Source organism: Ixodes scapularis, unplaced genomic scaffold (assembly GCF_016920785.2).
Source record: "Ixodes scapularis isolate PalLabHiFi unplaced genomic scaffold, ASM1692078v2 PGA_scaffold1__304_contigs__length_218370807, whole genome shotgun sequence".
NCBI classification, from domain to species: Eukaryota; Metazoa; Arthropoda; class Arachnida; order Ixodida; family Ixodidae; genus Ixodes; species Ixodes scapularis.
The window spans coordinates 196,872,478-196,897,535 of record NW_024609846.1 but is presented as its reverse complement, the minus strand read 5'-3'; the positions used below and the strand labels follow the sequence as shown (position 1 = coordinate 196,897,535).

At 45.8% G+C, this 25,058-nt stretch overlaps 1 protein-coding gene across 12 annotated transcripts in view; it reads right to left on the bottom strand.

Moving 5' to 3' along the window:
* Nucleotides 1-15,917, bottom strand: part of LOC115319187 — a 28,914-nt gene extending 12,997 nt beyond the window's left edge. For 4 of the 12 annotated variants that reach the window (XM_042291026.1, XM_042291027.1, XM_042291028.1 and 1 more), the window contains exons 1-2: nt 15,743-15,917; nt 868-1,139 (exon numbers count right to left, since the gene is read on the bottom strand). In XM_042291026.1, the coding sequence (XP_042146960.1) occupies nt 868-1,139; nt 15,743-15,878 (408 nt within the window). In that variant the 5' untranslated portion in view covers nt 15,879-15,917. Of the gene's footprint in view, nt 1-867; nt 1,140-2,384; nt 2,427-2,920; nt 3,730-15,742 lie in introns of those variants that run through there. The other 8 variants (XM_042291032.1, XM_042291035.1, XM_042291036.1 and 5 more) reach the window with 8 other exon arrangements.
* Between the last annotated feature and the right edge of the window lie 9,141 nt (nt 15,918-25,058).

Sequence of the window (25,058 nt, the reverse complement as noted above, 5' to 3'; positions counted from 1 at the left end):
GCAAGAGTGTGAACGGGCCTTAAATCTATCAAGTGCTAAGAATGTTAAGCTTATTAAAGCAAACTTTGAAGGGCTTGTTTAGCTGCTTTGCAAGCTCAGATAGCTTGCCGCGCGATAGACAGACTGATTCAGTATAGTCTCTTCGAACAGCGAAATTAGTATGCTTTAGTTGGGACCGGCCGTCACGGTTGGTCGCTTATATCTTCAAAACGAAGTAACTTTACGATTACAGGGCGCACTTTGCCTTCGGTAAAACAACCTAAGCGATGTGACCGTTCAAGATAGGAAAATTCCAGCTGGATGCTCAAATTTTCTAAACAGAAATTAAGAATGTTTTCTTCGGATTTCGCCCATGTTTCATTTTGGGAATCCGGTATTCCAAAAAAAAGTAGGTTTGATCAACGAAGGCGGTTTTCTGCGTCGTCGCAGCTAACTCTCAGTTCGAACATTTCCGAAGGCATGGCATTAAGGGTGTTGTTAGGTGATAGTGGCTGACCAGACATACTTTTCAAAGCTGCGATATCTTGCTCGATGTTAGTAATTCTCCTTTCAATAGTATTACCTCTGCTATCAACAACTCGCTGATCACGCTGTAAAGATGTGATTGGCGCTAGCATATTGGCTTGGCCTGATACAATACGAGCCAGCATTCCCAGAATGGTATTGTATTCAAGGCTGTCAGGGCCAGGGTTAGTCTCGATGTCTCCAGAGATAAAGAGCAAAAAATGGCAGATCATAGCGTGGCATGCACAATTGACAACACATCTTATCATTTTTTTTTTTCGGTACACTGACTAGTCGTAGGGGCACGGCATTACCAAAAGATAGCGATTACTGCTAACTAGCATCCCTGCTGAGGAAACTAACCTGTAGTAGATAAAATGCTGACATAACAGTTCCAGCAGTAACGTCGTGCCCCAACTGGGAGGGGGACCGGGCAGGCTTTTGTAGACTCCGGTGATGTGGGTCACAGGATGTCCCTGGTTGCCAGACGCCGAGGTGGCTGAGTGCCAGGTTTAGCTGACCGAGATGTGGGACGGCTTGTAGTTGCTCCGAAGCCACTTGGTCCGACATCGAAAGAATCCAGGTAGCAGTGTTTCCACGGCTGTCGGTGAATGTCGGCCGGGCGAGTGGGGCCACTGCAAGGGCAACGGCAAGGAGTGCCTGTAGTAGATGGAATGCTGACATGACAGTTCTAGTGGTAACGTCGTGCCCCTATTTGTATGCCACATGCATGCAACAGCTCATTATTGCGAACGGGGGTGCATCCGAGGGCATTATCGCAGTCGTAAATTACCGTGCAGCCGATTGCGAAACAGAAACTTGACATGGATGCCACGTTTCACAGATGAATACAAACTGCTTAGAAGGCGTCATTTTAGTAGACAGACCATTTATTAACGCCAGCGAAGACACGGTCGAACTCGGGTGAAGAAACTCACTGTGGTCACGATTCACTTATGCTCATCCCGCACAGCCCACTGCTACACTTATAAAAAAATAAAAAAAAGTTTGGTGACCGCAGCCTTTTAAAGGGCCCATGAAACGATTTTTGGGTTGGGATAAATCATTTTACATTGGGATTTTTCTAATAGAACATCGTTCAGTGGGCCAAAAGAAAAAAGGTAGAAAGTCAAAAGTCTGACATTCAGTGCGAAAATTTGAAAACACAGCGGACTATTTCGTTCCTTCTCCCCTTCGTAACCGCTCTGCCTTTTCACTGGGATACATCCGCGGTCCCAAAAGCGTGTCATCGGGTCCAAACTGACGTCACACAAAACCGGACCTCATTTAGTCCCTTCACCCCTAAGCTGACATTGTGGTGGAGGCTACGCGCTTGCCGGACCAATCAGCCACCTCCGTTTCATCACCTGACTTCATTTTCTGCAGCCACATTTGCCACGCTTACGTGGCAAAAGTGTGGCTAGCCCAAGGAGCACGTAGCTTCCACAGCACTGTCAGCTTAGGGGTGAACGGGCTAGGGAAAGAAACTTTTGTCTGAGTTTTGAGCGACGGGCTAATCTTCTAGGGGGAGAATGGATGTGTCCGGGGATTACACAAACCAGGTTCCGAGCGAGAGGGGCCTCCCTTCTTTTCGTCTTCTTGAACTGTTTGGTGGAATGCGCGATTTATGAGTTGAGGAGGAAAGCGAAACAAGAAAAAGTTGGAAAAGCGTTTCATGACCCCTTTAACGTCGCTCCACAGAAACCACTGCAAAGAAAAGCCGATGCAGTCACGATGTTGAGGCGCAACCTGAGGCAGACAAAGCAGGCGGCGTACAATGTATGTACAATGCTAAGCCTTACGCCCCATCAAACTGTCGCTGGATTCTCGCAGAACCTATTGCGAATAAAAGTGGACGGGGTTACGACTTAGCGACTTACGCTCGGGTAGGTGAAAAACCGCAGTGAAGAGCAGAGTAATTGCTGCAAGATGCGGGGGTTGTAGAAAATCTGGCCGGGAGCCATGTTGAAAATATTAGTTTGCAAGAACAAGACTGGCGCGCAGGTCGTGACGTCACAGAAACAACGAGACACCAGTGATGGCGGAGGAATACAAGATTTCCTTGGAGAGGCATTTGCCTTTCCAAGGAAACCTTCTTAACTTGTAACCGACTATAGGCCTATTCACTCCATGCGACGACTGTTTTTGAGGGCAGGCAGTGAAAACCCCAGCGAAACGAAAGCACTTTGCATACGCATCGAAGTCGAAGCGGTGCGGTTGGGCAGGTTGACAGCATGAGCTACTGGGTTGTTTGTTGCTCCAATAGTTATGTGTCATGTCTCATGGGGACAAAGTTTCATAGCTTTTTAACTCACCGCCGTTTTGTGGGGCAGCGGCGACAATGGATACGTGTCGTACAATGCAAGAAATTTGGTCTCCCAATCACGTCTGCCACGTATTGGCACGGTTAACTTACCTTACACTGCCGCTTTGCACGCTGTGTTTGCTTTCCTGCCAGTAACACCAACATATATTAGCGTCGATGGGAAGAACTGAAAAACCATTGCATACTCGCGGGTATGTAGTGACCCATTCCTTGGAGGGATGCCCTCCTAGGCGTTTCGTCCCCATCGTACATGTCGATGATCTTTCCAGACTAGTATGGCTCCAGTCTGTCCTTCATGAAGAAAGATTCGGACAGGACAAAAAGTGACAAATATGAATCTAAAGAAAACTTTGATGATGATTGGAATTAGTGTACAATCGACGCTTGAGTATGGCAGTTTAGGTGGTGTGCTTTCTTTTTTTGATCAGCCTCCTTTCACACATGGAAGTTGCCTTTCTTCACATATGTGATTGCCGGCAGACAGTAGGTGACTGCAAAACAAAACACCGGTACTGTTCTTGACCAATTAATGCAAGATAACTGGTTATGTCTAAAAAAAATGAAGAAATTATAATTTTAAAACATCAAATATATCAATTTCAAAATTTAAGTCTAAATCAAATATAAATCAGATGTATACATTATTTCTGTGGTTCTCAAATAGGGGTCCACAAAGGCATTCTGGGGGTCCGCAAAGCTCTGCCTCAGTCAAGCAGGCATTATAAGTTGTCTTTTATCCGATTGAGAAGCATTCCAATCTTAGGTGTTTTCTCGTGTATATGTCAATGAGCGAAGTTACTTCACACCAGCCCTTAGTTATAGCTACTTATTAAATCATTATCATAATTAACCTTAATGCTCCCTCCCCTCACCACGAACGGGGTCCTCCATCATCTCCGCCAATCAACAAAGGGTCTGCGAATCATCACTGCATTATTTAAATCATTTTACCAGAAAAAGTCATGTCTTTCATTAGTCTTTCTGAGCACGGGAAATGGATCCTTCAATCCGCATAATCACTGAAAACAGTGTAAAAAAAAGATTCAAATTTAATTATATCATAAGGTGCAGATTAATTCAACTGTTTTCTTGATATTCGCGACTCCAGCGACCTATAGGGGGCGCCCCCACCAAACAAACATGGCGGCTGAGTCCAGGTCGCGGCGGCTCGGCCGGGCCGCCTGAACAGGGGGCGCGTTCAATTTAACAGATTTTCTTTTGTTTAATGCCCAATTTTATAGGTATTTAAACTGAGACGGTTAAGTGTAGCTGGTGCAGATAAACTTGCAAAGCATAGTTTTGTTTTGCCGGTGTTTTTTTGTTCTTTTCGTGTCAAACTTTCGTTTCGGAGATTTCGTTCAAAACCGAAACTATGGGCTCCGGAGAGACGGTAATATACTAATCAGTTTTGATCATCTAAGGAAAGCGGCGATGACTATAGAACTGTTCCACAGAGAGTAACTTTTCAGCTAACTCGCATGCCTAGACCATGCGACTTATCTGTCCGCGAAATCGAGCTTTTGTGCATATCCGCGTTTACGAAACAGCTCCAGTCGTCTGCTCGGCCAACAACACAGGCTGCAGGAAAATTACTAAAATTAAGCAACCGCTTCTTGAGCCAAGGACCATGTTAACCCGCCGGCGCCCCACTAAGCAGCTGATACTCGTATTTCAATTCAGGTTTTAGTAGCAATCGAGAAGTCATTTTGACGAGCGGGTTATGTATTATATTACGTACTATGGGGGGGGGGGGGGGGGGGGGGGTGTCCTACTAAAGCGATATTAGTATATCCTTCGGGTTGAAATATGAGCTTAGTTAACTAGCTATTAGGTGAGCTGCTGAATAAAAGTATATTTGACAGACGGAGACATACTACTTAAACTTAGCCAAATGGTTCTATAGCCGGCAGCACGGGGACAAACTGAAGAGAATCTTCATTGAAGATCCGCGCAGAACCTCTCTGCATTGAACGGAGAAAATTTGTATTTTTTTGTGGCCGGTCAACCTGACCAATGTAGACATATATTGCTGCTGGCTTCGACGTCCTCGTAATATAAATATTGGAGGCGTGATAAGTCAAAATGCATCTAACGTTGCGAGACTTGTCTCCCACCTTTTGAAAACAGATAATTTCCCTCATTCATCATTTGCAATGAGCAAGTTTTCCTGAATCAAGTAATTGCGAAATAAGCCCAACTCCTTCAGTGTGGTCCAGAGGCTTTTTCGGCGAAAAGCAGCCAAGATGAATAGCCAACGCACCGACCGGCATGGGTGGCTCAAGCTTGAAGCTAACCGAACACAACCAAACTCAGGAAAAGCAGCTATCGAACCTTCCCATTCACTTGACTGCAACATTGATGTTCCCTCCAGCATCAGTTACCAAGCAGTCGCCACTTTGAATGTGATTCGAGACAGACAAGAAATCAAAAAGTTTTTCCGTGATTCCTCTCCATCCAAGAAATCGAAAGCACGCGACCGTGTGCTGTGGAGTAAACGGGCTTTCAAACACGTAATAGAAGAAAACAATCTACTCAGGCTTCACCACACTAATGATCACTCAGGCAAACTTAAGAAATATATGGACCTTCGTCAAATTACATCGCTCGCCACCGCGCCGACAACACGTCTCCGCGAAAGCCACCAGAGACGCGGAGGGGCGCGGAGAGACCTGGACCGGCTGGTTCCCGGTTTTCCCGCTTGGCGGCGTCCGTTTTGCTGGAGTCGCGAATATAAACCACGTCATACTAAAGCAAAAAGAGCTTGATTTGTTTGATTTTTTATTTAAACTTCAGTTGCTGTAATACTGGAACAAAATAAAATACTATATCTCCGCAGTATATTTGAAAATGCGAAGGAAACAGCATCTACCCACCAAATTGTTTTCTATCAGCTTTGCGCACATGGTGCCACTGTTGCCATTGCTTTTGAGGCCAGTTCCAAACAAATTATTAAAGCTCTGCAGCCACACCAAAACAGAAAAGTTAAAAAAAAAAAAATACTCAACTACAGCGACGTAAATGTATGGTCTTTGAACTCAAACACAATTCGAGAGTTGCTTAATGACCATGACTTTATCTTTTGGTTTTAAAGGGCACAAGATGGTGGCATAATTTCATAGAAAAAGTGGCAGGCTCATGTAAGACAAAGCTTACCTATATACTTATACCATACAAGATCAGTTTACATGTGCAATTAGATCTGTCTTTACCTGTCCCTCAGTCAATCCCTTTCACCGGTCTGTGTGCGCACACATACACGCTTTTGTTTGTTTCCTCCAGATTCCGATATGCTTGCACAAGATGCCACTTAAAAAAAGTGGAAGATATGAACAACTCGCCTCTCCAGTTAGCGCAGAAGAGCACCGCATTTTGCTCGTGCTCAGCATGTTATTAATTTTATTTGCCCAATGTTTTTTTATTAAAAACAAAATAAATTTGCATAGACAGCATCAAATTACAGACAAGCATTACTAAAAACTTCTTTATAGTATTAGCTTTGCAGGAAATTATTTTTGTGGAAAGTCGTCACAGTGACATTGGTGTTGCTTAAATCACGATCTAAATCATCTTGACTCTTGTTCTCCACCCTGAACTCAATCATTTGGTGGTAGATTAATTTTACGATGCCCATGCCTTGTTGATTTTGCAAAAAAGTGCAGTGGTTACCCCCCAGAAGCCGGGAATGTTTCTCGTCGGAAGTCAGCATGAGGTGTGATTGATAAAAGTTGTTAACTTTATTTTCTGGGATATATAATCAGCAGAGAACAGCGAAGCGACCCTCTTAACTCTGCCCCAGCCTTCCTAAAACGTCACCCTCAACGTTTCGGCTCAAAGAACCAAAGTTCTGCCCGAGCGCACTTCCACCGCCACGGCTTCGCATGTGAAAAAGCTGCTGAATGTGTCTCACTGCCGAACGTCAGCCCTTCCGCCAGTGGCGCTACACGCGTTTTTTCAAAGTGCCCCCTATTCGCAAACTTCGACTGTCTATAGGTGGCGCCACTCATTTTCCAAAATGACGGTTATAGTGAGTGTCGGAGATATGTGCTGGTATGCTAATTGCTGAGCTTGTCTAGTGTGCTGGCTTCACTGAGTGACACAAATTATCCCCTCTTTTACGAGGAAGCTAGGGCGTCTGGTCCACAGGTCACCTCTTTATCCTGAAGTAAAAAACAATATTTAGCGTAATACTTACACCACGATGCTCGTTTTAATTCAGGAACAAATCCGAAATTAACTTCTATTTTGCATTGAGTTTTTCGATATAGGTGTTAATCTCGGTTTCTTTTCTAATTCAAGGTGTGTCTCACAGCGTAGTTATTAAGCTAAGGATATGGTTTGCGGAAACTTTATTTTGTGACATACGCGCACGATCCAGACACTTCAAAATGTTTCGCAGTGTTCAGCGTCTCTTTAAAGGGACACTGACACCCCCCAAATATTTTTTTCATATTTTGCCAGGCGCTTCATTATGGTGTCGGAGGACCACCCAATTAATATTTTGCAACAGAGTAGCGTATTTTTTTAATAAAGCCAAAAGACGCAACTGGTCGAAACCGAAACCCGACGGAGGTCGGAGAAGTGGAGAGAAGAGAGTGAGTGGCGGAAGTCACGTGGCTCCACCCGACCGTACGGTTTTTTTTTTCTTCTCTCCGGTAGCAGACGACACGACATGCGGCGTACAGGAACTGTTCGCCGAGCGATTCTTTTGCAGTTATGTTTGTTCGGCTCGTTGTTCTGTACTCCAAGATGAGTTGTGTTGTACATTGAGGAGTTGGAGATGTGTAGTGAGTGCCCATGGTGAATTTCCATGATCAGCTCCGAAAAGAATACACCCAAGATGTTGCGTGAAGAGCTGGCTCACATGTCCTGCGTCCGAAAGAAAAGGGGCATTGTGCGACAGAGTTTCCGAAAGATCAACGGGATCGGGACCAATGGCTGGCTGCAATTCCTGTAGAACATATACGGGCACCTCAGAAAGCGGACGCTACCTGATTTATATGCTACTTGCATTTTGTGGAAAGTGATTACATTGAGTTCGCAGGTGTCAAAAAGGAAATCCCATACCATTTAATTCAGTGAAGTGTCGTCCACAACATTTGTTTATTTTTTTGTTAATCTATTCAGTGATAATTGTAAAAAAAAAAAAAAAAGACATGTAAACATCAAAAAAATTTTGAAAAAATAAAAAAAAGGTTTCACGGGGGATCGAACCCGATCCTACCGCGGGGAAAGTAGAGGTCTTTCCCACTGAGCTACTGAAGCATCTCGTTACGTACGGATCTCTTTCCTTAGTAATGATTCAGCCGGTAAACTAAGTTGGAAAGTTTGCTGCCGATTTTCCTTTAGCAAAAGCACTCCCGGGTCGAAGTCGGGAAGCACCACACATTGGCGACAATCGCACCTAGTAAAGAAATCGTATGCGTGCATATTGAACTCGAAGTAGGCACGTCGTGCTTGACGTTTGCGCGAGCGATGTCTTCAGCCACGAGAAGGGAGCGACGGCTCGGCTACGTCTTCGTGCAAATCGGCTTGGTGGTCGGGCGTGTCGTACGGGATGAATGCGAATTCTTTTGATCAGTCCGAAATTTCTCTTTTAAAGGTAGACAGAATTCACCGGTACCGCGAACGACAGTTCTGAATTAGAGGTCCCACGCCCGTCGTCCGCTGCCATCGCCGTCCCCGCGAGTCCCACGATACGCGAAACATGCACGCACAGAATGCTTCCGGTTGTCTGTGGAACTTTTTTTTCGATCAACGTATTTGCAGCTTTTTAGAAGCCACAAAAAATGGGTTTCATATTTTTTTCTATTTTTAATATTGAATGTGTGCCTTCAGTGAGCCACGACTTTGATTAAATTTGGTGGTCGCATCGATACCTTAGAAAACGGCCCGTGACCGCGGAAAAGAGAGTGAGCGAGACTCCAACCGGCCAGTTCTTGATCGGCGGTTTTCGGGTGGAAAGAAACCGAATTTCGAGCCGCAAATTCTGTTCTGGGTAGCTGAGCTCTCATATGTCACGTACAACTAAAAACCTCGGCGAGCATAAATACCCTGTCAGTGTCCCTTTAAAGACAGGGTCTTTCATACACTTTAGAAGTACCAGAATGTTGTATTTGATGAAAAAAATCAGCACTGATATTTCCGTATTGTTGCTGCCTTTTCTCACTAACATAGTTGTCATGGAAAATAATGAACTGTGGGCTCTTTAATGGGTTTTTGGGCATTTAGATGATTAATTGCTTTAGCAGTTATAATACTGCATGAGTGATAAGTTTAGACCATGTTCACAAAACGTATAAATTAAGAAACACTGTTCTCACTACAAAAATCCCCTAAACGGAATCCGAGTTAGACAACAAAAGTGTGTGTTTTTTACGACAATGCGTGACGCGTAGGACTTATATTAATCCAGTGTTTATGTCTATCTTGATAACGATGTCAGAGTTTTTCATACGCCAAAAAAAAACAGTGAGACTTTTCTAGCTGTAAAGGCCATTATGGTTAAATGGTGTGTTATTGTGAATAAGGTGTGACCTACAATACCGCATATTTGTATTGATTATAATACCGTAAAATACTGTGTATCTGCCCATTCCACATTAAGCACCCATTCCCAAATTTCTAAGATCTGAGAAAATGTGCACAGTAGATTGATATGTAAAATTGATGACCGGACAAGTGCCCACCCCCATTTTTTCTTAATTATCTTTATATTTGGAGTGGGCGCTTGTCCGCTATTTTAAGGTACATTTCAAATATTTTACTACATACTTTTTCAAGCTCCAACATAAAATGATCTAATTTCAAACGTGCAAACTATAGAAATCCAAAGTTTAAACATTATCATAACTGGTGCCAATTGTCGCGTTGATTTGTGTGGGGCGACTTGCGGTAGCAAGACAGACATACGTGCGACGCTCAGAAAACCATGTTTGAAGAATGTTTATCCATACCCATGTTGCCGGCGTCTTGGGCAAACCTGCTAGTTAACCTACATGTTCACAGATGGCAGCACTATCCCACATCCCCCCCCTTTTTATGGGATAGCCGCAAGGTCTGCTACTGAGTATATCGCTGTGGGGTTTTCAGACACCGGCCACCTCTGCTGTGTAGGTGCGAGTTGTTCCCCCATCTTGTTTGACATTGTTCTGATCCATCGTCGTCTGACGCACTTGTTGACGGTTTCGATTGGTTCGGCGAGGCAGGAGAAGGCAAACAAGGAGTTAGATGTGTTCTGTTTGTCCTGACTGGACTTTCTTGGGTGTCGACGATGTAAGATCTTGGCTCAGAGGTGCGACGGTGTACTGTTCCTCTTCTTTCCAGGTCAACGACCCAGCCTTCTGAGCCGTCGACAATGTCGGCAAGGTCTTGTACTCGGTGTCGGCGATCATAGGCCTTGCGTTGTTTCACGCGAAGCTCTTCTTCATATTTTTGTAGCCATGTCATGTCTGGAGTTGACAAAAGCAACATCTTCTTGGCTGTTAGGATCGTGGACTAAAGTCTTTTTCCCATTAGCGGTTCAGCTGGGCTGTACCCATTGTTCAGTGGTTTGGTCCTGTACGCGAGTAGTGTTTTGTATGGGTCTCCAGTCTTCTCCATCGACTTTTTGATAATCTTAACTGCTGCTTCAGCCAGGCCATTGCTTTGCGGGTAATAAGGACTGGATGTGATATGTTGGAACCCATACACTTGAGCAAATGCGGAGAATGCCGACGTTTTCACGCGCGAGAACTGAGGGCCGTTGTCCGACACGACGATCTCAGGTATCTTGTGGCGGGCAAAGATGCTCTTACAGTGGCTAATCACTGTTTCAGAGGTGAGATTGCTGAGCAGTGCTACTTCCGGGTACCAAGAGAAATGGCCCGTAACGATGAGCCACCACTTTTTCTGATGAAAGAACAGGTCCATAGCCACCCGTTGCCATGGCCTTTCGGGGAAGTCCATTGGTAGTAGTGTCATCTTTATGTTGCTTGACTTCTTGATGGAACGTTGGCATCTCTTTACAGTCTCTTCAACGTCCCTGCTGATGCCAGGCCACCACAAAGAGTGTTTAGCTCTGGCCTGGGTCTTGACAATTCCAAAGTGCCCTTCGTGTAGAAGATGTAAGGCCTCTTCCTGGCAATGCGCAGGCACGACGATCCTTGCCCCAGTAATTGGTCACTAATTGGATTCAATGTTTCCAACTGGTTTTCCCAATTAGGATCAATAAAATCCAGTTGGCACTGGGTCACCTAATTAATCACTCTATTTAGGTTCAATGTTTCCAACTTTGTGTTTTCAATGTTTCCAACTTTATGTTTTCAATGTTTCCAATTGAATTTTATTGATCCCCGATTGGAATCAATAAAATTCAATTGGCACTGAGTCATGTAATTGGTCAAACCAGTTGGGTTCAATGTTTCCAACTGCTGCTGGTTCACCCAATTGGCCACTGTAATTGGTTTGAAATGTAGTTTGTGTGGTTGATGGCTGCACACTTTACGAACTACCGTTCTAGACAGAACTTGCCATTATCTCTTTATCCTCACCACGAAATAAGTTTTCAAAGATCGCATTACGTTTTCTTTTATCTTCAAATGACAATTTTTTTTTTTCAGTATTGCATTGCAATAAATTTTTTCAACATCGCATATTGAAAGGGAAAAAAATTTCTTACGCTATTTAATAATAAAATAAAAACGAAAAAAAGAAAAACATCTGTTTCTAGAATTGGTGGGAATAGGGCTGTGCGGCTGAAGTTTCGCCGCGCATACGCAGCGCCACTCCTCCCCCTGGCGAGGCGCGCCGATACTTGTTAGAAGTACGAGGAGCAGACGACACAAGAGGCTGGTGCGCTTGTCGGGCTGGATTCGCGCTTCGTTGAGTAATGTACCGGATGCAAAGGGTACCCTCATGTCACAGCATCATATTAAACAATCAACGAAAAGTTTTGTTTGGTTCCTGGGAGGTGATTCAAGAAAGATTGCCAGAAGCATGAATCGCCAGCTGTGCGAGGAACAGATTTAATTATTGTTTTCTATCTTGTCGCGTGATTCAGTAATGCAGCTAGGCTTGCTTGTCACATTTAGGGACTTCTCGTGGGTCACACGCGAGAGCATGCAGGAGTTTTGCGTTGATTGGGGGCGGTATAGCTGGCACTCGTGGGTCCCGGAATCCGACACTGACGTTCTACGATAAGTCCCTAATGTAATAACTACGATGGTTCCCCATGGCTGTCTACAAACGAAACTCGAATATGCAGTTACCGTTTTTTTATAAAAGACTTTAAATTTGATAACCAAGCTCACTTTGCTTATCCGCTCATTTTGTTCCCCGATGTTAATAAGAAAGCGGGTAAGCGGCAACAGGCTTGGGGAAAAATTTGGCAGATAATCATAGCCCCTATTGCGTACTGACTTGAACGCATAATTGAAAAAAGAAAATTGACCGCTGTATTCTACTTTTTTATATATCATTAAAATGATGTAGCTATCCCACAACAGGTATAATTACTTCCTAAGCGCCTCACAAAATTAGACACTAGAACATCCCTGGGTCGACCAATTTGAGCGTGTTAGATATGTTCCTAATGCAATAGGTAGGATGGTTCCCTGTGGGTGTCGACAAAATAAACCCGATTATGCAGTGACTATTTTTTAAACAAGTTTAAATTTGATAACCCAGCTCACCTCGCTTACTTGCCAATTTTTCATTTTGATGAATTAGTGGAGACTGGGTCGAGAAAACTAGAAACATCAACCGTGAACAGAAGGAGGTATCTCTCATACACGGTTGATATTTTTAGTTTTTTCGCCACAGTCTCGGGTAACTCATCCAAATGGTTAATATACACACCAGCTCGCCTGCACTCTCACATGAATTTCTATAAATTTTGTTCCCTTATGCTTACAGCGAAAGACATGAGGGCCAATGAGGCAGATAATTATAGCCCGTATTGAGCACTGACTTGAGCGCATAGTTGAAAAGAGATTTACACTGACGGCTGTACTCTAGTTCTTCTTTTTTATACTATTAAAATGATGTAGTTAACCTACAAGAGGCACAAATACTTTCCAAGGAACTCTAAAACATCAAACCCGGAAATTCCTCGGTCAACCAATAAGGGTGTGTTGGCAATGTTAGATGTATAAATTGAAAGCACCATTAAGAGGACAAGGACAGGGCACGTAATAAAGGCCAGTAACTAAACATTCATGACTGAAATTTAAAATTAAATAATCTTTTCTTACAGAGAGAGAGTGAAGGAATATTGACGATTCTGTCCTGGCACACAGACTCAAGATATATCAAGTTTAATAGTACCTAAACAGCAAACAAAACAAAGAGTGACGCAAATTTTTTTTATTAGTTGTGAACCGGAACAGTGTTCAAAATTATCATTGTGCAGTCACATAAAATAAGTTTAAAAAAGGGGACGCTTTACAACGCAAATGCAAGTCGGTTGGAGATCCCTCCCTTCACTAATAAAATTAAAAGTGGGTTATTGACGCACGTGCATGAATTACGATTCTACCGTTTTGACGGCAGCGACAGATGCGCGCAAACACAGCAAGTTTTTTTTTTTTTTTTTTTTTTTTTTTTGTTGTTGGATTTGTTTGAAATAAAAGCGGCGGCCTTATTGACGTACCGTTTCGGTTTTTTATTAGAACTTGACCCAGTGTTGCGATCAGGCTGTGCGTGCCTTGTCATTAACTTCATTCGGATGAATTAGAATAGGCACGGCATACTTCCAGCAGCCGGTGACCTGAGTTCAAGGAGTGTATGCGACAGCGCATCCTCATCTTTGTCCGAATAACCCTGACTTTGAAGAGCTAGCGAAACCATAAAGAAACAAAGTATTTATTTCGAGGCGGATGTTACAGTCGACGCTGTCTTGCACTTGCGAGACACACTTCGCAAACGACAAATATTCGTATGCCTGGATTATTTCCTCCACCCCGGAGACCTGACACACAGCACAGGCAACCTTTCTTTTGCGAAGGTTCACTTCCCTAAAAAAATTATCAGTTTTATAGCGGACAGAAAGCTTCAACGCGGTGCCCTCCATCGCAACTGGCAGCGCGATGGGACGAGCAAACGGCTAAGTAGGGCGAATTTGGGCCACGGCGCGGCGCCACTCGTATCGCTCAAGCGCGCCCCCCTGGCCCAGCCGAACGGTCCCATTGCCGGCAGCGTCGGTGTACACTGGGCGGCAAAGATGGTGCCGCGAGGACGGTGGAAGCATGAAGCACATGGCGCCGATGGCGTGCACGGCATTCAAAGCGTGGTTATGGCAATGATTCAAGAAAGTTCCTTTGTCTTTTACTGCTGTAGAGTGCTCAATGGTGCGGTGATAATTACTTCATTTGACCTGCCTGCTCGTTAGAGCGCGAAGGATTGGCAACAAACGTTTATCGGAGCAAGGCAAGGGATTTTTTTTGTGTCCTTGCAGTTCGGGGATTTCAGATTGTTAGATATGCTGAGACACTCGTTGCTTGATCTTCAGTGAACGATACGAGCCTGAATGTATAGCATTAGAGAAGAAAATTTTCCGGGCAGCTATCAGTTCGGAAGTTGTTGTTGGGTATCCGTAAGGAAAGTTGTGTGTTTTAAGCATGTCAAAACTAAACTATGAATTGCTGAAAACACTGACTGGGCACAGTTTCCTTGAAGTTTTGGGATTCAAAATGAAGCAATTTTGGGGGAATTCTCGATGAGTGGGAAGTGGGGTGGGGGGTCGGTCGGTCGGTCAGGTCGGGTCATTACCTCCGGAAGTTGATGACTTTTTAATAAAATAACAGTAGGTGCCGAAAATTTTGCATCTCATCTGGCGGACTATTTGCAGCTATGTTTCTAAATTTACTCTGTCTCCCCACTCAGGGTGAGTTCGAAAACCTACCCGCATCCAGCGTTGCCTCTGATCCATTCGAGTAAGATTTGGAACACAGCCTGCGATGCACGATTTCTTTTCGAGATACGAAAGACACTTCTTTTTTCACCCATGCACACTTTAAGCATTTTTCAGGTGCACTGGCCAGCTTTACAAAGATGCCTCTGAATTGACTGTTTTTTCTCCTTATAGCAGAGAATATGTCTCACAGGCTCATAGGAAACCGAGTAGTCTTAAACCATTCCACATGCAAATTTAGCCCAGTCTCGGCAAAAGCTTTATCTCCTAATTTTGACCAGACTGTTCCACTCACTTGCACTTTTAATGCAAGGCCTGCAGGTTTTTGCCACAAAACTAATACCTGCAGTTTTCAGTGCAAGGCCTGCAGGTTTATACCAATAGCACAGTTATTTAGGTCGAAAAGACATAGCTTTGAACTCCGAACTACCGAGCATGTGACGAGTAATGCCTTCTGACAACCAGTTTCTAACAATTACCATCTATGCGATCTTTTATGCAGTGGAGAGCGACAGTAGCTATACATATGCATAAATAATTTCAGATTAAAGTAAGCTCGACCATGCGCTCTTTCCCCGTATTGTTTTCTTCCGAAATAGTCCGAAATACCTGGAAGGGGGGGGGGGGGGGGGGGGGGCAGAGACTGGAGCGATGTGGTAACTGTGTGCTTGTCAGCCCTTGTGCGTATGGTTCTCTTCAATATTAGGGAGTTTTAGAATAACGTATGCAATTTTAGCGTACTCTAGCTCGAAATTTAGCGCTTGCATTAGCGCACGCGACGCGAGAGTTTTAGAATAGCGTTTCTCCGTCGCGACGCAAATTCCCAAGCATCTCGCGCTTGCGATGCCACCAAGATACAATCACAATTTTTATTTCACACACGAAATGCTGTAACTTTAAAAAACGACAAGTTTTTTGGTCCAGAGTACCATTTTAGATTTCTTTAAACATGAGAACGCGACGCGAGCGGTTGACCGGTCGTGTCCGCTTGTGCCGCATCGGCAAGAGAGGTCTCGTTTACTGACCTTTGCGCATTGTACCTCCGCCGAGAAATGTTCGCGCATCACAAGACAAGTTGCCGGTGATCGTTGCCAAACCGAGTACAATGTCGTCCCAAATTGAAAATCGCAGTCGCGAGGATGCCACCAACGTCGCACTCATGACACCGCCACCGCCAAAGCAGCCGCCGACATAATCCTGGAAGCCGCCATGTTTTTTAAACTCTGATCGTCTTGGCTTTAGCCAACTTCTCATCATGAATCCTCCTTGGAGAAGCGCAAAGACTCTTTGCGTGCGCACGCTATTTCCGAGAAATAGCGCACGCTAAAATTGCGCACGCAAAGCGCAAAACCTCGATTGCGTTCGGAGCATGCGCAATGGCGACGCGCGCTATTCTAAAACTCCCCATTTTCTGCCTTAAGGATAAAGAAAACGACCAGAAATGGATGCAAAAATGCCGTAGTCCACTGCGCAAGTGACAAAAGATGCGGTACATTCGGCATAACATGATTTCCATTTGATCTTTCCAGTGATGCAGCAAGGTAGTTGCAACATTGACTGACAAGTACTTTAAAACATTCCTCGCCATTCCAGCAATCTTGTTTTCGGCTCACACATAGTTTGTGACAGAACAAAATAACATTGCTTTGCATTTGAGTTCTTTCGCGGTTTTCATCTTTCTGCATAAAACGAAACACAAAACTACCATGCTTTACGTTGCACATTCGACCATTCCTAACTCTTCCCATCTTCCTAAACGTCTAATGTGTCCGAACATCGGAAACCGGCATTTTAAAAGTTAAAAATGAGACGTTGCGAATATGGGATGCACACTTTCATGCAAAGCTGGCATCAAGTGACTCAAATCGAAGAACATGCATATTTACAATATTGTTATCTCAGGCTCAACAGCCGTTGCATTCATTTTCGCGCACGAAACCGTGACTCGCAGCGTAAAGATAGAAAACAGTGTTACTGCCTTTTTTTTTTTCAATAACACAAACTTGCAGGTTTGCACTGATGAGGCCTCAAAACCGAAACCTGCGTATTATGGCTGCACTGACTGCACCCGCTACTGCCCATCCCTGTTGTCACACATCTTCTGCACAAAGTCATTTTAAAATTACCAGTAAGCATACAAAAATGACACGGATACTATAATCTGGTAAAATATCACCTTATTTAGTAATAACTGCGTCAATATGCATTCAAAAAAAACCTAGACACTTTTTTCGCACAATAAACAATATATCAACATTTAGGTCTGGTAACAATGTATTTTTGCCGAATCTTCCGAAGAGTTCGGCAAAATTCAGCTTTGCCGAATCCCTAGATTCGGCGCCAAATTTTCGAACCAGCAAACGTTTCGCCCATCACTAATTTTAACAAAGTACCCCACAGAGATAATTGCTTATTGATCACTAAAGAAACCCTGAAACCCCACAAAAAAATTATTGCATTTTTTGCGAGGCGATTTATTATGGTGTCCGAAGACTACCCAATTTATATTTTGCTGCAGAGTCACGGATATTTTTAATAAAGCCAAAAAACACGGCAGCTCAAAACCAAAACCCAAAACCACGCACGGATGTTGGAGAAGTGGAGAGGAGAGAGTGGAGTGGCGGAAGTCACATAGCTACACCCGACCTGCGCCTTTCTTTTTTTTCTGCACGCAGCAGACGACATGCATTGCGGGAACTGTTTGCCGTGCAATTCCTTCGTAGTTATGTTTGTTCCCCTCACTGTTCTGCACTTCAAGGTGAGTCGGTTTGTACATTGAAGAGTTGGAAATGAGTCTCGAGTGCCTGTGGTGAATTCCCGTGATAGACTCCGAAATGAATACCCCCAAGATGTTGCGTGAAGAGCTGCCTCACATGTCCTGCATCCGAAAGTGTGGCAGAGTCTACACAAGTTTCCGAATGATCAACGGGATCAGGACCAATGGCTGGCTGCAATTCCGGCATAACAGCTACGGGCACCTCGGAAGGCGAACGCTACCAGATTTATATGCCCCTTGCATTTTGTGGAAAGTGACTACATTGAGTTTGCAGGTGTCAAAACAGGAATCCCATACCATTTAGTTCAACGACATTTCGTCCACAACACATGTATTTTTCAGTGATAATTCTACAAAAAAGAATACAATATAACAAAATGTGCAAAAACATAAAAGGATATGCACACACTCGGGATCGAACCTCGGTCCACTCCGTGTAAAGTGTAAATCTTTCCACTGGGCTACAGGGGGAACTCTTCATAGTAATGCAGCCGGTTGACTGTAGGTTGGAAAGTTTGCTGCCGATTTCCCTTCAGCAAAGGCACTCCCGGCTATTCAACTCAAAGTGCATATTCAACTCGAAGTGCGCACTTCGTGCTTGACGTTTGCGTGAGCTGTCTTCTGCCACAAAAAGGGGCGACAGCTCAGCGACGTCTTCGTGCAAATTGGCTTGGAGGTCAGGCGTGTCGTACGGGATGAACACGAATTCTTTTGGTAGGTCCGAAATTTCTTTTTCGAAGGAAGACAAATTTGCCGGTACTGCAAACGACAGTTCTTAAAGGGGTAGGGAAACGAAATTTCAGCGCTCATTTTCTAGCTTGAATGTGTTGCATGTTGCACCCTAAACTCAAAGACATCAGTCTTCCGTTAAAAGGTACAAGAAAATTAATTTTAAAGCTAAATAAACAATATTTCAATGTGCACCTGGTGGATGCATGCGAGCCTATTTGAGAGGTAATCTAGCAACGTTGGGCAACTTGCTACGTAGTCGTTACTTAGCAGATTCCTTCGGAGCAGCGCTGCTCTTTGGAATTTCAACATTTCCCTTCTTAGCTTTCCCCCTAGCTCAACTCACAAATCACGCATTGTACCAAACGGCCCAAGAAGACGGAAAGGAAGGACTCCCCTCTTTCTCGGACCCTTGTTTGTGCAACTGGACACAGCCATCCTCCCCCTAAAAGATTAGCCCGTCGCTCAAAACTCGAACAAAAGTTGCTTTTCCCACCCCATTCAGCCCTAAGCTGACAGTGTTGTGGAAGCTACGTGCTTTTTGGGCCAGCTAGGGCCAGCCAAACGCTCGTCACCCCACGGGTACTTTGAGCGGCTCGATTGTAACGTGCTGACGCTATTGACACCACCACAACGCTGACAACGCCACCAAGGGCAAAGCTCATAACCACGCCGGCCTTGCTACGTCACGAATGTGGGGAATCTTTCTGTTTCTGTTTGTGCCGCATATCCCATGATTAGGGCTCCGTGCTTTCGGATAATTCCGAAAAACTCCGAAAAACACCCGCCGGTAAAATTTTTGTAAATTCGGATTTATCCGATAAACTCCGAATTGTTATTCGGAGTTTATAGGATAAAAACACCCCCCACCCCCCTCCCTTTCCCCACAAAAAAAAAAATATATAATTTTTTTTTTTTAATTTGGGCAGCGCAGGATCAGTGGTCCTGGGAAAATGACACCATAGTTACCTTTCAAGGCTCGCACCTTTGTCAAAAGGGGGTCTTACGGCTTGTCTCAACAAGGTTGGTTTAGAGAAACAGGTCATTGTACCATTGGTGTCACAACAAAAGCCGCGCTTTTGGTTTCCAGTTCTGGACATGGGATTTGGGATTCAGAGAAAGGAGAGGGTATGTTTCCGGGCATAACAGTGAAACCTATGGACCATAGAGATTGTACAAAATAGGGAAAAGGGGCAGTTGAAACTTCACTATTTTAACCACTCCACCTCCCGCAGCCGCGGGATAGATTGATGGGAAATCTACGAGCTCCTTGTGGCTACCTCCGGCAGTTTATTGATTTTCAGGTATCGACGTTTATGCAAGCCACACTTGTGTACGACTTTTGTCGTGGGACAAATTACTAGTGCCAATGACACCAACTTCAACTAAAGAAATCTTAATTGGTACAAGCGCGTTATTTTTTATCTGGCATACGTTTGCATCCGATTATACTTTATTATTTTTTAATAGGAAACACTGCGAATTTAACCTCCGAATTTCGGAGAATTGGGAATCAAACAAATATAAACTCCGATAAGCTTTGAATCTTTGGCAAAAAAATAAACTTCCAAAAACACCCTCCGAATTTCACGAAAAATAAACTCCGACAACACGGAGGCCTACCCATGATGTATCGCACTCTCCGTTCGCTTCTCTTCGAGCGCACCGTTTGGAACGAAAAATATAGCCAGTCGTTCAAAATACAAACATGTGTTTATCATCTACGGTTATTATCCGCCATGCTTAACTCATTTCCAAACGAAATTTGAATATTTCAATTTTTGTTTTCGTACCCCCTTTTAGTAGAGGTCCCACGCCTGTCGTCGTCGCCGTCCAGCCCGCGAGTCTGACAATACGCGATATGATGATATGTTGAGAATTACGCAGTAAATGCACAAAATGCTTCCGGTTCTCTGTGCCACTTTTTTCAATCAAGGTATTTGCAGCTTTTTAAAAGCCACAAAAGATGGGTTTCATATTTTTTTTTATTTTTAATATTGAGTCCGTGCCTTCCATGACCCACAACTTTGATTAAATTTGGTGGTTGTGTCTAAATCTAAGAAACAGCCCGCGACCATGAACAAGAGAGTGAGTGCGACTCAAACCGGCCAGTTCTCGATCGACGGTTTGCGGGCGGAAAGAAACCGAATTCCAATCCGCAAATTCTGTTCTGGGTAGTTGGGCTCTCATAAGTCACGTCTAACTGAAAACCTCGGCGAGCATAAATACCTAGTCAGTGTCCCTTTAATAACAATACCAACAAGGTAAGTTTGGTTTTGTGTTTGTTTTAAGTCTAAAATGTGCTTTTTTGACAAAAATTCGGACAGCTTCGCAATGGCTCCAATAGATGCCGTCAGCCGCGGTGCTGAATTTTGAATTTGTATCGGCGCTCGACACTGATCTCTGTGTCTAACAGTATTGCAAAATAGTTTATCATGTTTTTTACAGCGATCGCAATACCAGTCATGTGACTGACCAAAGCCATTTTGGAACACCTTTCGGAGCAGACAAAACAGTGTTCTGGAGCAGCAAATGTCGCCTTTGGAGCAACCAAGAAAGTGTTTTGGAGCAGCAAAAGTGGCTTTTGGAGCAGTTATTTTTAGAAAAATTAAAATATTTGTTTTAAGTGCTGTACAAACGAAGGGCACTACGTATTGTGTTCTAATGTGACGTGTTGTGATGCAACTCGCTACTTGTGTGTTTGCTGCTGAAACATCCCACAAGTTTACAGTGCTGTAGGCATTGCCGAGCAATTCCGGAAAGGTGCTTGCCACCGTTTTAGTGGTTCCCAACGTACCAGATTTTCATCAAAAGTGAGCAAATGTGAAACAATGGATTACAAGCGTCCCGGCTGGTGCCTCTTTCGTGCAACCATGTTCGCATTCACGTAAGGGCAACTTCGGCAGGCTTGCAGTTGCGTGTGCTTTGTCGCACAAGCGGAGACAACAGCTATTCGACCAAAACCGAAACCATGCCACTCCGCTCCGTCGCCAAATGATTCCCAAAATTGTATGCAAAATGTAACTGTTGAGCACACGATAAAAAACAGTCCAGTGGCGCATGCTTGCCAGGCTGGCAAACAAGGTACAACCTACTTGAAGTGGTACAAGAACAATGTACTTAAAGTACTTCCCAACACTGATGGAGAGAAACCTAGGTAATCAATAATTCGGCACATCGGTCTTTGAGTTAGAGGGATTTCCGTAGTAACGTATGATTTAAACAAGAACAGAAATGTAAATGAACGTGGGGCAATACTTAGTTTAATTTTACAAAGCGACACTCTGCCACTATGTGTAGATGGCAACACCCGACATCGCGCGACCACGGTAAATGGAAGGCTGGGACCAAATATAGTTTTCCCACGGCCATTGCTTTCAGGAGCGGGTGGCTTCAGCTCACAAAGTAACTCCCACCACACAAAAATGTGGTTTCGTTTGTCAGCACAAAGGCATGGCTGATACCTGGCATGCTAGTGTCGGAGCATCCGCACACACCAGCGTCTATCGTTAAAGATATTTTTTTTAAAAATATGCGAGACAAGACCCACGAAAGCGCGAAACACGAGACGACGGGAAAATCATGCAAGACTGGATGGACAATTGATGGAGGGTACTTTGTGTCGGGCGACCACTTGCGTCACATAACACACGCATGCTCAATTTCGATACTCAGTTTAGTTCCGTATTTGAAAGGCGACCGAAATTGTTTTTTGACACAGGCTTGGTGCAGATTAGCGCAGCAATCACCTCACTGCAATACCAATCTTGGATGTTTGCGTAAAAGCCTCAGGATTTGGTACGGTTACGTGGCTTGTGGTCTAACTTGTACAGCATGGCGGCAGCCAGGGAAGAGGTTGCTTTTGCCTGGTGAACAGAGCGTGTATATCTGTTTCAGTATTACACTGGAAATGTAGAACGTGTTAAGACGTGGCAGCGCGGGCCTCCACGGTATGGGCTGTTGACCTTTCCCCGGTGCCACGGCACTCCTGAGTCAATAAGATTATCATTATTATTATTAGAACTGACAAGAACAGAAACTTTCAAGTACCTAGGGATAACAATGAGTCAAAACATAAAATGGCAGTCAGATATTGTAAATATCTGTGCAGCTGCATATAGGAAGTTGTGCATGCTTAGACATAAGCTTGGAAGTAGCAAAAAAGAAATAAGACTTACAGCACGCAAAACTCTAATACGACCTACTCTAGAATATGCTTTGGTCATTTGGGACTACGTAACCAAGACCGACATAAATAGGCTCAAGAGAATACAGAAGAAAGCAGCACATTGTATAACTTCAAATTACAGATCAACGTCCTCTGAGACATCTGACGGACAGGCGGGTGAGGTCGCTGGCCAGGACATGGAAACTACAGCGGTGCCTGACAGCACCGGCCTGATCACCCAGAGCACTAGACCCGAGTACCTCCATGGGACAACCCTGGGGACGAAAAACTACTGCACAGAAGCTGGCCCAGATGGCACAACACCTGACGAGAGCACCGCTAGCAGCACGGAACTGGTGGAGGTCCCGAACACTTCAGTCCAAGTGCTGCTGCAGTCACAAGACCTTCACCTGCGGATGCACTCAACACCATCCGAGCCCATCGGCACGTCTGACGGACAGACCACCGCACTTGGTCACGCCCATGGAGCCACCCTGGAGACGGTACTTGACTGCACGGGAGCTGGCCCAGCTGTCGCAGATAACACGAAACCTGATGAGAGCGCTGACAGCACTGAACTTGTGGAGCTCCTGGACACAAGATCCGTCCTCTCCGAGCACACAAGGAATCTGCGACGGCTACTAGGCGAGACGACCTCTGATGCGGCATGGGCCACTTTCACTGCCATCCTTGGAGAGGCTCTGGAGGTGGTGACCAGGGCGGTGAAGCTCCCAGCTGCATCATCGGGCAGGAGACCACGGCGTGAGGTGAACCCCAACTGCCCTCAACAAATCCAGGCACTGTACCGTCGCAATCGGCGTCGAGCGGTGCGCCTGATTGTGGAGGGGTTGTCCTCACAATGCCCAATCCCGCTGGAAAAGATAGAGGCACATTTCATGGACACCTGGGCCCCGAAAGAAGCAGATTCCAGCCTGCTCACGTCCCGCGTGCCGGTGACTGCGGAGATGCCCATGGCCAGCTTCACCGAGGAAGAGGTTGCAGCCCGCCTGCGGCGCTGTGAAAGCACTGCCCCTGGAGGAGATCGTCTGACCTACCACCATTGGAAGACTGTCGACCCGGATGCCTGCTTCCTCACGGCGGTATACAACATCTGCCTTCGCCACCGCCGTGTGCCAGCTATATGGAAGGAGACAGAACAATCCTGATATACAAGGGAGATCGCCAAGACCCCACGAACTGGCGCCCGATATTCCTCGGCTGCACTATTGCGAAGCTGTATGCTGGCTGCCTCGCTTCCCGGCTGCAGGACTGGATGAGCAAGCACAGCGTCCTGTCAAGGTGCCAGAAGGGCTTCCTCTTACACGACGGGGTCTTTGAGCACAATTTCGTGCTACAGGAGCGCCTTGACAGGGCCCGAACAAGTGGTGGGCAGCTATGCGTGGCTTTCCTAGACTTTGCCAATGCCTTTGGCTCCGTCGCACATAATGCCCTGATCGAGGCGGTGCGGGGTGCTGGTGCTGGGGAGGCATTTGCCTCCATAGTGCAAGACCTTTACCAAGACAACATCACCACCGTCGCCGCTGAGGAAGGGACCACCGAGCCCATCTCCATCGCTGCGGGAACCAGGCAGGGCTGCCCGCTGAGTGGGCTCCTCTTCAATCTGGTCCTCGACCCAGTAATTCGGGCGGTGCAGGGAGGCGAGCGACGTCACAACATCCTCGCATATGCCGACGACCTCACCCCACTGGCTGATGACCCAGACATGCTCCAGCAGCGCATAAACACCGCGGCAGCCTTGTCCGGTCAGCTGGGGCTCAAGCTGAACCCTGCAAAGTGCCGCACCATCCACCTCACCGGCGAGCACCCCGTGGGCACGAGGCCGACCACGTTCACCATTGATGAGTCACCTATCCCAACCATCGGGGACTTCGCAGGGCACAGCTTCCTGGGGCGGCCAGTAGGCTACCGAGTACTGGCCGACAATGCCACCATCCAAGACGCCATCAACCTCGGCAAGCGCCTTCTGACCTCGGTGCTTGCCCCGTGGCAAAGGCTGGATGCGGTGAAGACTTTCCTCTTCCCTGCACTCAACTTTGCCATGCGGGCGGGCACGCTGGGGAAGGAAGACTGGCGACGCCTGGACGAGACTCTACGGCCACTTCTCAAGCGAACGCTGTACCTCCCGAGCAACTCATCAAACGAGTACCTGTACGGAGGTGCAGCCGCCGGGGCAGTAGGCATACCTGTTGCGGCCGACATCAGTGATGCCTGCCGCATCGATGGGGCCTTCAAGCTGCTGTCTTCTCCAGACCCCGAAATACGCAGCATGGCATTGCTGGCGGTGACAGACATCACCGCAAAGCGACTTCGAAGACCAGCTGCCGAAGGAGACATCGAGGCCTACCTGACGGGCAAGACAGAAGGCGACTTCCGCTCCACCGCCACCCAGCTCAAGCCGGTGTGGACGGAGGCTCGCAAGGCGTCTCGCCGGCTTGGGGTAAGCTGGGAGCTCCGACCAGATGGAGCCCGGATCGCCTTCGGGGAGACCTCGCTGTCTCCAAAGCACCGCCACAAGGTAATTCGCACACTGCGGGAGGTCTTGATGGCGGAGAAGAACGCAGCCCTCCAACAGAAGCCAAGCCAGGGCAAGGCAATGGAATGCGTAGCAGCTGACCAGACCAGCTCACACTTCATCCGATCCGGTCAG